At 39.3% G+C, this 13,770-nt stretch overlaps 2 protein-coding genes across 3 annotated transcripts in view; one reads left to right on the top strand and one right to left on the bottom strand.

Moving 5' to 3' along the window:
• Positions 1 to 1,848: 1,848 nt before the first annotated feature.
• On the bottom strand, positions 1,849 to 6,331 carry fau.L (Finkel-Biskis-Reilly murine sarcoma virus (FBR-MuSV) ubiquitously expressed L homeolog). Of its 2 annotated transcripts, none has more exons than XM_018256929.2 (5): positions 6,010 to 6,269; positions 4,403 to 4,485; positions 4,017 to 4,161; positions 3,220 to 3,275; positions 1,849 to 2,006 (listed from the first exon to the last, which is right to left on the bottom strand). In XM_018256929.2, exons 2-5 carry the CDS (start codon positions 4,475 to 4,477, stop codon positions 1,881 to 1,883), a joined length of 402 nt encoding a protein of 133 aa, XP_018112418.1. In that variant the 5' UTR covers positions 4,478 to 4,485; positions 6,010 to 6,269; the 3' UTR covers positions 1,849 to 1,880.
• A 105-nt stretch (positions 6,332 to 6,436) lies between these two features.
• Positions 6,437 to 13,770, top strand: part of mrpl49.L (mitochondrial ribosomal protein L49 L homeolog) — a 7,978-nt gene continuing 644 nt past the window's right edge. The window contains exons 1-3 of the mRNA XM_018257546.1: positions 6,437 to 6,784; positions 9,286 to 9,448; positions 9,869 to 9,993. Coding sequence (XP_018113035.1) covers positions 6,722 to 6,784; positions 9,286 to 9,448; positions 9,869 to 9,993 — 351 coding nt within the window. The 5' untranslated portion in view covers positions 6,437 to 6,721. The remainder of the gene's footprint in view (positions 6,785 to 9,285; positions 9,449 to 9,868; positions 9,994 to 13,770) is intronic.

Here is a 13,770-nt window from a genome sequence, read left to right as displayed (position 1 = left end):
GAACGTGGATGCTTTGAAGGGGTTGTTTAACTTTTAGTATGATGTAGAGTGATATTCTGAGACAAAGTGGAATTGGTTTTCATTTTTTATTATTTGTGGACTTTGAGTTATTTCGCTTTTTATTCAGCAGCTCTTCAATTTTTAGCTTAACCAATCTGGTAACAAGGTCCAAATTCCCCTAGCAACCATGCATTGATTTGAATAAGAGACTGGAATATGAGTAGGAGAGGGTCTGAATAGAAAGTAATAAAAAGTAGCAATAAATGTTTAGCCTTACAGAGCATTTGTTTTTTTTTAATCTGGGATCAGTGACCCCCATTTGGAAGCTAGAAAAAAATCAGAAGAAAGTCAAATAATTAAACTATAGAAAATTAAAAATAAAGAGCAACTGGAAAGTTGTTTAGAACTAGTCATTCTAGAACATATTTAAAGTTAACGTGAATGTAAACCACCCCTCAATAGCCTTATTTTTTTTTTTTTAAAGGTGAATAAAAATGTATATCGACCAGGTTACTCTATGGGAATTAAGGGTGGTTTGCTTCAATACCGTGACCTAAAATGATTATCGGGTTGTTGGCTGCATTGAAACCTCATACACAAGCCAATATGCTGCAGTCAGTCTGGAGGGAGAGTCAGCAGGCTTTATTAGCCCATTTATGGGAAGCTTAAAGAAATTGTTCAGTATAAAAATAAAAACTGGATTGGATATCTAATAACCAGAACACTACTTCCTGCTTTGCAGCTCTCTTGGTTTCCACTGATTGGTTACTGCCTGCTAACCAATCAGAGACTTGAGGGGGGCACATGGGTCATAACTGCTGCTTTTGAATCTGAGCTGAATCCTATCAATTGCAAACTTACTGAATAATTATGTCCTATGTGGCCCACCTTCAAGTCACTCACTCACTCATAGTTAGAGAGCTGAAAAGCAGGAAGTAGTGTTCTAGCTATTACGGTATGTTACACACCCAGACACTCCAGTCTTTATACATTACATTTTTGGCTAACTATATTGGAAACTTTTTTAATTTTGCACAGCCAATCTATCCAGTTTTTATCTTTGCACTGAGAGATCCCCAACCAGTAGCTCGTGAGCAACATGTTGCTCCCCAACCCCATTGGATGTTGCTCCCAGTGGCCTCAAAGCAGGTGCTTATTTTTGAATTTGAGGCAAGTTTTGGTTGTATAAAAACCGGGTGCACTGCCAAACAGCCTCCTGTAGGCTGCCAGTCCATATAGAGGCTACCAAACAGCCACAGTCCTTTTTTGGCATCCCCATGAACTTTTTCATGCTTGTGTTGCGCTCCAAAATTTTTTTACATTTAAATGTGGCTCGCGTAAAAAAGGTTGGGGACCCCTGCTTTAAGGAATAACGAATTTTGATTTTTTTATGACTTCCCTTTGTATGGCTCTTTACAACTGACTTCCCAACTACTGTCTGGTTGCTTGGATAATTAAGCCCTAGTCTTAACACTACCCATCTACATCATACTCTCCCAGACTTTAAAATGTAAAATATTTGGTTGCGAGGAACGTAGCCAAAGCAATGATTACTAGTTGGGATAAAAAACTGAATGAAAATGCTTGGAATATCACCATATACATCCAATTTAAAGTAGGGATGCACCGAATTCAGTGCATCCCTAATTTAAAGTGACTGCAACATAATTGAGCACGTATATACAATAAAGTTGAAGAAAGAAGAGTTGCCTTCTACACAATTTACAAGGGCAATGACATTTTCCTGAACATTAACTTTAGAATAGGAAACAATAACCCCGAAATGTTAATGGATATGTCTGCAGAGAAGCAAGTTTTGGGAAACAAATCATGACACAGGAGACTACATGAGCTTCAGCTGTTTATTGAACTCTGATCATTTAAGAGTTGGCATTAGGTCCCTTCTTCTTGCCAAAGGTGGGTACGACATTGACGAAGCGTCTGTTATACTGCATGCGTCTCTTGGCCCGGCCAGTCTTCTTTTTCTTCTTCTCTTGCTTGGCCACCTGTGTGAAGATACACACTTAGTATGCTCAGGTCAAAAATGCTTACGCCATCCCCCTTTTTAAATAAGTCATGAGAACAGTCCATGGTGATGTACCAGTTTAACCCGGTCACTGCCAGCAACATCAAATCTGTGCCAGTGATGACATTATACATTTCTAGGATACAGTAAAATGAATGTACCCTGAGCAGTAGCAGAAACTGGAAGTGTAAGGATCTGTGGACACCCACCCATTACCCACTGGCAATGATTACTGACCAGGAGAAGGCCATAAAGGGTGCAAGTAGTCCCAGCCCAGCACCCATGTTCCTGGTCATGATCAGTTATACTAAGTTTTATACAGCGATATACAGATAACACACTAGTACAGGAATTATTCCACTGCTCTTATGAGTCAACTCAACTATCTCTTAAAACAAGAAGTAGATAGAAATGCTGCATATTATACATCTATACTAGCCAAAGGCAACCAGAGAAGATCTGTGCCTTTCAATATGACCCCAGTAGCTCCTTTCCTGCTGATTCACTGCACATGCTGCTGGTATATATACATGATATACAAGTAATCGATTCAGATTCCCATTACATGGCAGTTTTAATCACCCCTGTCAGCTGTATGACAGATGAATCCTATTTTCTGCTTGAATATTTCTGATGATTCTGTAGCTTCTCAACAGCTTCGCACTGAGAATGCCCAGAGTCAATGACACCCCAACACAGTCCAAGATACTGAGCTCATACACAACTTTGAAAGCCTGGATCACTGCAGTTATAGAGATGTGGAACTTAATATTAATATCCTGTCATGCTGGACATGAAAGTGTTAGGACACAGATGGTAATTTATTATGTTAAACGTGTTGTAACTATCATTTGGACTCATAAGAGACAGTTTTGCAAATGTTTACAGTTGGTGTAATACAATGATCGCCACATGAGTAGCTCGTGAGCAACATGTTGCTCTCTGACCCCTTGGATGTTGCTCTCAGTGTCCTTAAAGCAGGGGCTTATTTTTGAGTTCATGCTTGTGTTGCTACCCAAATCTTTTTACATTTGAATGCGGCTCATGGGTAAAAAAAGGTTGGGGACCCCTGGTGTAATAACTCCCTGGTGCAATTGCTTAGCTGATGTACAAACACATGTATGACACATCAAATGAACCACGTGTGATCTAAACAGTCAAGGAAATGCTTTCCAGACATGCTAAAAACATACCTTTGGAGTTTGGCCTCGCACTTTTCCGGCACGAGCGAGAGAGCCGTGGACTTTACCTATGGTACAGAATCAGGAGACAATAGGATTACAATGTAATCTTCTTAACATAAATAAAAAAACCCTGCTATATGGTCCATTAAATTAAAAAACTATCCACCTTATTACTAAGTGTTTTTTATGATGGTTTAAGAATGACTTCATACACACTACCTATAGTGTGTATGAAGTCATTCTTAAACCATCATAAAAAACACCATTCCTAAGTCAAACGGAGGTTATAGAGACAAATCCAAGTTTTGGCTCAGATTTCCATGGCTAAGAGAACATCAGCTGGCCTGGGATTGATCAGAAATTAGGGTAAGGAGTGGTTAAAAAGAACTGCTTTGTATAAAAAAAAAATAACTTTTGTATGATGAAGTCACGTGATTGAGGATTTGGCTGAAATCCAAACAGAATCCTGGATGTGGTGCATCCCAAAATGTAAATGTAATATTGTTTAAGGGATGTTATTCCCAAACCCAAACGTAAATGTAATATTGTTTAAGGGATTTTATTCCCAAACAAAAAGATTCAAGAATGACTTAGATTTCTGAAGCCCTGTTCTATCTATGCAGTGCCTTCTGGAAAAAATAAGTCATAGGTATAAACATTACATTAACTTATTATTATTAACAATTAAACAAAGTGCAACATATGTTGTCCTGTCTATTCCATTATTAAGATTATTCATTAACACAAAGGGAAGGAAATCTGCAGCATCTGAAAGAATTTCAGTCTTGAGAAGAAAATCTACCAACCTCCCAACAGCCGTGCAACTACATCCAAGGTGCTGAGATCACATACGCCGCATTGTTGCAGGGTATGTTCCTCAGAAAGTGGGGAGCCAGCAAGGAGAACAACCTGATCCTCAGAAGAGATTCCCTCCAGAGAGGAGATTTGATCCTAAGAAAAAATTTAATGAAAAGAAAATGAATCGCATTTCAGGTTTAATAAACTCATCTACTAAAATGGGCCAAATGAAAACTTAAAATACAATCTTATGTGATTCCTTTAGTGACTAATTACTAGCAGTTATAACTTAGGTACAAGCTCAATGCAATGTATTTGGGCTGCTTTTATTCAGGAGGACAGCAATATTTTTATCCTACTTTCCATCAGAATCTGGTTTCTGATTCTGTCTTACCTTGATCTGGGAAACAGTCTCCTGTCCAGACACCTCTAGGGTGTGCAGACTCTGCCCTCTGACGAAAAGCTGCATTTTACAAGCTGGAAGAAAAGGAAGGAAATCGGATTAGAGTGGAAATTATCAAAACATTGTAGAGAAGCAGTTCCCCCAAATAAATAGATATTTGAGAAAGGCCTCGGAGGCCGAAACATTAGTCTCGCATTTAAACAATAAAACTTCTTATTTTTTAAGACCTGTGAGTGCTGATCTCTTTTAGTGGAGATATATATATATATATATTATAGTACAAACACCTGCACTCTGTCCACTTTTTTCTCCAGGCCGGGTGCTCGGTCAAAGTCTTTATATATGCATAGAATGGACCAGCACACCGTTTTCTTCAATCAAACGTGTTTATTCAATACACACTGTGCATCCAACGTTTCGGCCCGCATCCGGGCCTTTATCCTTGATAAAGGCCCGGATGCGGGCCGAAACGTTGGATGCACAGTGTGTATTGAATAAACACGTTTGATTGAAGAAAACGGTGTGCTGGTCCATTCTATGCATATAGATATAGATATATATAGATATATATATATATATATATATAGATATATATATATATATATACACACACAACCCCACATTTTAAAAGTTATCTTAAAGGTGAACCACCCCTTTAAATGCCTTTTATACACACACTGATTAATCCTTGGTTCACCATTTTGGCATCACCAATGCAAAAACAAAAGTCAGTGGTGTCTTGTTAATGAACACAAACCATAAACAAAAGCTGCACTTTTATAATGGAAAAAAGTTCTATACCTCACATTAATTCTAAAATATCAGACTGGACAGCCAATTTGTGCCAACAGATTTCCCAAGCTAGTTTCAGCAATTGGTTTAAGAAACTGGGGTGAATGGGCAGGGGGGCATTAGGATGAGCCAACCCCACAGTGGGGGTTAATGGCCAGGAGGTATTAGGATGAGATAATCACAGAGTAGGGTATAATGGGCAGGGGTATTGGATGAGCCAATCACAGAGTGGGGTGAATTGTCAGGAGGTATTAGGATGAGCCAACCCCAGAGTAGGGTTAATGGTCAGGAGGTATTAGGATGAGCCAATTGCAGAGTGGGGTGTAATGGACAGTGGGTATTAGGATGAGCCAGTCACAGAGTGGGGTATAATGGGCAGGGGGTAGTGGGATGAGCCAATCACAGAGTGAGGGTAAATGGGCAGGGGGTATTAGGATGAGCCAATCACACTGTTAAATATGTAAGTTCCAGCAAGCTTTGGTTCAGTACTAATGGCTTTTCAGTACTAATGGCTTCACGCCTAACACCAGTGACAGCTAAGACTTAGTTCCCCAGATGTAGATTGTTGCCAATACAGTTGACAGGGGTGATGTGCTGCATGTTGGATGTTATTGGGTTTCCACGGAGCAGGGGCATAACAGGAAAAGTAGCCGGTCGCTTTCAATACTCTACTGGCCAGAAATCCTTGGGGCCCTTTACGATGAGCAGCCATGCGCTTCATTAGGAGGGAAGAGAAGTTACAGCCGCTTAGCGCAGGAGTCACTGCTTCGTGTTCGCCATGTGGTAGAAAACCCGAAGTCCTTTACCTCACAGTAACTGGAATTTAGCCGAGCCCGACAGTGACATTATAGAGTGAAGACACAAACCCAACAGGCCTATGGGAGAGTTGTACTACAGGACAACACGGGCAGCAGTTCTGTAGAGCGCTAACTACTGACATAAGAACGGCTCTGGGCCTGCGCCTGACTGCACAAATACACCATAGTCACAACAGGCAGCGCCGTACGGCAACAACCGCGAAGGCAAAGAGATACCAGAGAGAGCTAAATCACCAGAACCACTCTACCCCTCCCGCATGTTCTCACCGGCCTCTCGGCGTCTCTCAAAATGGAGGAAAGGAAAGAGAACGAGGCGGTGCCGCGCACGCTTTTAAAAAAATAGCACATGAGCGCGCACGTAGGGTTGGTGATGTTGCATAAAGGCGCACGCGCGGTGCGCTGTGGGTTATACCTCGTCTGCGCAATTGGGGAGTTGTGCGCGTCCACGAACGCGATCGCTCTATACCACGTGTTTCCGACATATTGGAACACCCGGAAGAGTTAGGAGCGATCCTAAAAGGCATATTTATATGTTGGTTAACTAAATACTTGCTGCGGTCGCTTGTATCACATAGTCGACAGTTTTGGAATAGACTAGTGTTATTTTTTTGAGTCGAGACCAAAACTGAGACTTTGCGTCAGTCATCTTTGTACTCCTTCATAAACAGCGTTCTTTGCGCAGGCTCCTGTCAATGCAAAGATGGCGGCCTCCTTGCTCGGAAGGACAGGCGTTAGAGTTGTGAGAGCTGGGCTCAGGGTACAGGTGAGCGAATGTACATGTAGTATACAGTCTTGTGCTGACAAGAGCGTGCAGTTTAATTAGATATTTGGGAATAGGATAATCCTGTTTTTTCATGTCAATGCGTTATCTCCAGCCATACACAATGTCTCTTGTAACTTACAAGTAAAATGATTATGGCAGTACTACCCTCCCACACATGCAACGTTGTATTTCTTTTGAATTGGGGGGGATGGCAACTATCAACCTCACTGAGTTCTATTGGTGTTTACCATGAGGTCATTAGAAGAGGTCCCAAAAAGTATAAGTGGTTTGAATTGATGAAAATATAAGGCACTGTTGCACTGGTATAACAGATAAGCTCTGTAGCATACAATGGGATTCTTCAGAACGTATCTGTTATCTAATGTGTATCATGTGCTTGAATGGCTGCCCCCATGGCTACACAGCAGCTTGTTTATATATAAACTATATTTGTATTTCTATAACAAATGCACCAGTTTAACTAGTGCAGGGCAACAGTACCATATATTGTCATTCCTTTAAACCACTTAAATTTTTTGGTGTTAGTGTTACTTGAACTTTTTGTTCATCAGCGCTCCAGTTTGGAATTTCAATCCAGTTTACTTTAATTTGAGTTACTGTTCCTTTAATAGGGCATTCGTGCATAATTGCACAAACTCATAGCAACTGGAAAACTTAGTTCTTATTGCTTATTTCTTAACACTAAGCAAATATGCCCCAGGGCAGTAACATGACAACCACTCAGATGTTTGCTGTTGTTGTACCTGCAGCTGGCTAAGAACAGCTAATCATTTATGGGTTGCCATGGGTTACTGCCCAAGTGCATTTTATATATTTACATTAGTCACAATGTCTTATATTTGCATTTGATAAATTACATTGAATGCACATTTACTATGTAATTTTATATCCATGGTGCATTCACAGTCCTAGGATAAAGTAATTCGCTCTCTTTCTAGTGCTGCATAGTTAACACTAGTCCGATATCCCATTGAAAATGGGATCTTGTGAGGAGTGAGGGCTCCGTTACTGCGCTACCCTGCTCCTCATCCCTGAACCCTAACACTACAGGAGTTCAAATGTCAGAACAAGCATTCAATAATAATTCATATCCCCTCGCTATTATTGCAACAGGTCTTGTAACCCATAGCAACCAACTGTCAGGAATCATTGCCTTTCTGTTTGAAAGCAAACATCTTGCGACTGCCTTACTGATCTACTTGAAAATTAATACTAGAGATCATGACTTATTTTTGGATTTGTCATTTGGGGATTTAGTTGAATACAGAATTCTCCACAACAGGTTTGACCACTAACCCTGATGTATCCACAACTGTAATTTGCTTATTAAACGTTGAGAAAAAGTTCAAAGGGGATGTATAGTTACAATAATGTTTTTAATTGTATCTTTTAAACTCTTACATTTTTTGTAGATACAGTACTTAGTTGCTGACAGCAGAAATTAGCCATTTAGAGAAGGTAAAATCTGTCTGTGACTCGTAACATTAAAGAAAAAAGTTTTAACATTGTTAAAAATACAGTAACAACCATCAGACAATGACTATTTGTAAAAGATTTCTTAAACCTCCACCAGTTTACTAGATATCTTTATAATACATAAGAGCCATGAATATCCTTTTAATTATATCCTTATAAACGGTGAGTTCTGATGTCATTTCTGTCACATGACTCACTAAAATTTGTGTATTATAATAAATAACGTACCCCCCGTTGCAAAATATGAGGATATTAGAAGTTACCTCGAAGTTCTATGACCTGTATAAAAACACTCGGCCTTTGGCCTCGTGCTTTTATATGGTCATGAAACTCCTCGGTAACTTATATTATCCTTATATTTTACAAGAGGGGGTACTTTATTCACTATACTATATAATACATAAGAGCCATGAATATCCTGTAAATTATAACCTTATAAACAGTGCTTAGTGATGTAATTTGTCATGACTCACTGAAATTTATGTATTATATTAAAGTACCCCCTGTTGCAAAATATGAGGATATTAGAAGTCAACTTGGAGTTCCATGACCTGTATAAAAACACTTACCCTTCGGCCTTGTGTTTTTATATGGTCATGGAACTTCTCGGAAACTTATAATATTCTTGTATTTTACAAGAGGGGGTTCTTTATTCACTATATAACTGTGACCTCTGCCAGTTCACTAGATTTTTTTTTTTATCATTGAGACCAGTTGAAGCCCATGGGAGCTCGTGTGAATGGCCATGTTTGGTCACATAGATGCACATGAGTTTGTCTCTCGGCTTGCTTGTTCTATGCACGTGTGAAGTCACAAGCATTGGGCGTACAATGTCCCAGTATATGGGACATATGCACCTGCGCCTCTAGGGGAGGCACAATTTTCCTATGACCCTTTAAGTCAACCTTTGACTAGGATCTTGTAAGGATACTGATTCCATAATTTGTGTAAAGTGGTTTACCACTGGTTAATACATATATTGTAACTGTGTTCACTCTCTCCAGCACCTATGCAGCGGTTCTTCTTCCAGAGTGAAATCGGACTACCCAAGCATTGTTGAATCCCATGATGAATATCGCTTTGTAGAGAGGCTTATCCCTCCGACACAAGTCCCAAAACCCCCAAAACACTCCACTCCTCCTCCTTCAGGATGGATTCCACCAAAAGGTATGTCTGCTACCTAATGTTTTTACTTGTGAATAAGTTAGGCATTTGTATTGTTTTTGATAATCCTCTCAAAGAGACATTATCATAGAAGAGGGGGTTATAAAGACTGGGAAAAATCAGAGGGAATATGTATGGAAAACCCTCAAAAGGTGAGATAAGTAATACATCAAACTAGAAGAAGATCTGCGGTTTCATACTAATAGTCACATATCCGCAGAGATATTTGCTTGACTTGATTTGCTTATTATACTCCAGCTCCCAAACATTTGGTCTGGTGGATGATTGGCACACAAAGATGGACAGCAGATTTAAGGGAAAGTAGTCAGTCATTCTCATGAATTTGGTATATTTTACCTTTAATTACCAGCAGTTTAACTTGTTAAAAGCTCTAGTTATAAGATTTCTCTTTGCACTTGCCAGATTCACCTCCAGAACTTCCGTATTTTGTACGACGTTCTCGGATGCATAACGTCCCTGTCTACACAGACATCACCCATGGCAACCGTCACATGACCATCATCCGCAAGATAGAAGGGGATATATGGGTAAGTTTGAAATGTCTAAATCCATTTTGATAAAGGATATAGATGCAAAAACATGTTTGCTTAATGGTGCATTGAGGATTTATTTAAGTATTAAATGTCAGCCAGTTAGCATCAAGAACAATCACGAAAATGAAAATTTAATATAAGCTTCCTCATAATACATTGTTTCTGAAATAATCAAGTTTATATTCATTATTTCTTTCTCAGCATCTGTTCTCTTCATTCTGTTTTCATGCAGCAGTTGGGTGTCAGATGAATGATCCAATATACCTTATAAGGGGGGGGGGCTTCCTTTCCTAGCAGATGAATTAGAGCTCAAATAACTAACTGATTCCAGTACAAATAAAATCTAACTAACTGTCTTTTGCACAAATTCTGCATGTAGAGAGACATGATGTCTGGTGATTTTAATAGTGAGCTCTAATACATCTTCCCTCCCCATAAGATATATTGGATCATTCATCTGACACCCAACTCCTGAATGAAGAGAAACAGATGTGAATATAAACTTGATTATTTCAGAAATTGTACAGAGCGTTTTAATTGATTGTATTTAGAAAGTTTCTTATTTTAGTATGATGAAGCTTATATTCAATTTTCATTTTTGCGATAGTTCCCCTAATGCAAAAACAAGTTGGGAAGTTTATTCTAATACCTTGGGAAGGCAGCTGGTGGTGCTCAAACTCTCTTGCCCTCAGGACTGCTAAAAGATTGCAAATACTTCTTGGCCTTTTAAAAAATGTACTGGATAACTCTTCCACTATGTTCAGCTTGTTGGGAAAAGTGAAGGAATGATCTATAAGTACTTGGGGTACAGGGAAAATTACTGTAAGTGGAAAATAAGACTACAGTTGTACTCCTGACTAAATATAAGGAAGGTGCTTTTGTGAAGACAATTTCTTTAGCTCATGGAACGATGGGAAGAATTAAACATATACATATCAGCCTTGGGAGAAAGATGCCAGGGTGATGTTCCTCTGCTCTTAAAGGGAATCTGTCGTCATTTTAAACTTTTTTTTTTTTTTGCATTTTTATAAAAACAACACATCCATAAACACTGTCTGGCAAATAAAATGTTAATCCACAAATCCATGCATAAGTTATTTTAGTTTGTATTTTCTCATGGGGGCTTCCATTTCTGCTCATTACACATTCATCCTGTGCTGCTCTAACAGCAGGCACAGCATTACCTGTGTGCTTGGAGGCAGCCACTCTGTAATGAAAAGCCAAGTCGCACCACGACATGAGAATCCAGCTGTACACTCCCCCTCCCCTCTCTGCCCATGCCTGTGATGTTTGGAGGAGAGAGGTCACATGGTTGCAGGGAACCAATTACTTTCACTTTCCTACGTTCTGCACTAGCAGCCCCTCCTCCCACAGACACTATCAAAGCTCCTGCTGTTCTGTAAGTTTGATCTCTGCTTTCCTTTGGAGGGGGGAGCTTTCTCTCCTTGCTGCCTTCCTAGTTAGTTTTACTAGATGAGGTAAAGGAGCTGTGAGTTCCCTCTGCTCCACCTCACACACACTGCGCTCCTTTCCTGCCTGTAATACTTCTTTTTTCATTAACTACTTACTGCCTCCTTTCTCCTGAGCTATTTTAACCCTTCCTAGACTTCCTCCTAAGTTTCCCTAGTTTTCAAGTATGTCTTCCTTATTTTATCCTTTTTTTCTTTTCCCTGTCATCAGTCCTGGGAGTGTACTCCTGTGTTTCTGCCATTCATTTTTGTGTAAACAAATATAATAAACTATCTATATAAAATATTTTTTCCAGTGCCCAAAATGAATTGTGTGTGTGTGTATATATATATATATATATATATATATATATATATATATATATATTTATTTTTTTAAACGTCAGTGGGGGCAGTGATCACAGGATCTTATTTCAGTCCTTCTGAAGTGGGAGCTTATCTTGATTCCTGCCTATTGTTCAATTGACAGGCTCAGCAGACAAGGCTCTATTTACATTACAGCAGCTTGTAGGAGGGAGGGGTAATGACATCACTCCAACTTGCAGTGCAGCAGTAAAGTGTGATTGAAGTTTATCAGAGCACAAGTCACATGACCTGAGGGCAGCTGGGAAATGTCAAAATGTCTAGCCCCATAGCAAATTTTAAAATTAGATATAAAAAAATCCATTTCTTGTTTTGAAAAACGGATTTCGATGCAGGATTCTGCTGTAGTAGCACTATTAACTGATACATTTTGTAAAAAAAAATTTTTTCCACGACAGTATCCCTTTAAGTAAGCTTGGTGTTAGCAAGTGATGATGTGAGGGGCTAAATGAGCTTCATCTCCTGCAGAAAGTAAGACTATTGCTTTGTATACACATGGGATGGGTAGGGATATAAATTCATAGGTATTTACACACCTTAGTATACCGCCTCACTCCACCTTTTTTGTGGATGCAGGTGTATAAAACCACTAATGAATTTATTTTTTCTTATTTGCAATATTATGCACAGCTGTATTATTAATGTTTGTTGCTGCCAACTTGTCACTTCTCCGAAAGTTTTCGGCTGTTTACTTAAGGCAGTGGGGGCCGATTTCAGGCATTTTTGCACAACGTGTTTGGGCTGCTTCAACCTACAGCTGTGCTTTTACCATTAAAGCAAACTTGTTTGAGGTCGTTTTTTTTTATCTTCCTATAACAGAAAATCTGTACTAAAATGAGATGCGCCATCATTTGAAGAAGTTTTAGAGTCAAGAAGCAGATACCCAGACTTAAAAGGCGGCTTATGGAAATCTGTGTGCTCAGCTGGAGCCAATCAGAAACTATTATATAAATTATCTGACTTAAGTGCTGTGGGTTATGCTTTGATTAGTTTTATACATGTTTTTGGAAGGGATGTTTATATATAGACTATAATCTACTATAGAGGTGTAGATAAATGAGATGCGCCATCATTTGAAGAAGTTTAAGGGGCAGATGTATGAAGGGTCGAATATCGAGGGTTAATTAACCCTCGATATTCGACTAGGAACTAAAATTGTTCGACTTCGAATATCGAAGTCGAACGATTTAGCGCAAATCCTGCGATCGAACGATCGAAGGATTATTCCTTCGATCGAACGATTAAATCCTTCGAATCGAACGATTCGAAGGATTTTAATCCAACGATCGAAGGAATATCCTTCGATCAAAAAATCTCAGGCAAGCCTATGGGGACCTTCCCCATAGTCTAACATTGACTTCGGTAGCTTTTAGCTGCCGAAGTAGGGGGTCGAAGTTTTTCTTAAAGAGACAGTACTTCGACTATCGAATGGTCGAATAGTCGAACGATTTCTAGTTCGAATCGTTCGATTCGTAGTCGAAGGTCGAAGTAGCCCATTCGATGGTCGAAGTAGCCCAAAAAACACTTCGAAATTCGAAGTTTTTTTAATTCGAATCCTTCACTCGAGCTTCATGAATCGGCCCCTAAGAGTCAAGAAGCAGATACCCAGACTTAAAAGGCGGGTTATGGAAATCTGTGTGCTCAGCTGGAGCCAATCAGAAACCATTATATAAATGATCTGACTTCTAAGTGCTGTGGGTTATGCTTTGATTAGTTTTATACATGCTTTTGGAAGGGATGTTTATATATAGACTATAATCTACTATAGAGGTGTAGATAGACATTAAAAAGGTCTTACTTGCAAACCTTGGACACTGTACCACCATCTTTACTTAATATCCCAGTTCTTCACACTGACAGACCAGGACCAGCACATTTTCAGTTAAATTAGATATTTTACTATGCTGCACCTGCCAGTTGTGGACCACCACAAAGAATT

Source organism: Xenopus laevis, chromosome 4L (genome assembly GCF_017654675.1).
Source record: "Xenopus laevis strain J_2021 chromosome 4L, Xenopus_laevis_v10.1, whole genome shotgun sequence".
Taxonomy (NCBI): Eukaryota; Metazoa; Chordata; class Amphibia; order Anura; family Pipidae; genus Xenopus; species Xenopus laevis.
Note: the sequence above shows the minus strand (reverse complement) of the source record. Positions and strands in the feature narration are given on the sequence as shown.

Bases quoted from the DNA above. Each gene is read 5' to 3' on its own strand.
- fau.L (XM_018256929.2), bottom strand. From the start codon at position 4,477: ATGCAGCTTTTCGTCAGAGGGCAGAGTCTGCACACCCTAGAGGTGTCT. The intron at 4,162-4,402 runs GTAAGACAGAAT...ATTTTTTCTTAG, and splicing joins AGACTGTTTCCCAGATCAAG to GATCAAATCTCCTCTCTGGA. The intron at 3,276-4,016 runs GTTGGTAGATTT...TCTGTACCATAG, and splicing joins AGTTGCACGGCTGTTGGGAG to GTAAAGTCCACGGCTCTCTC.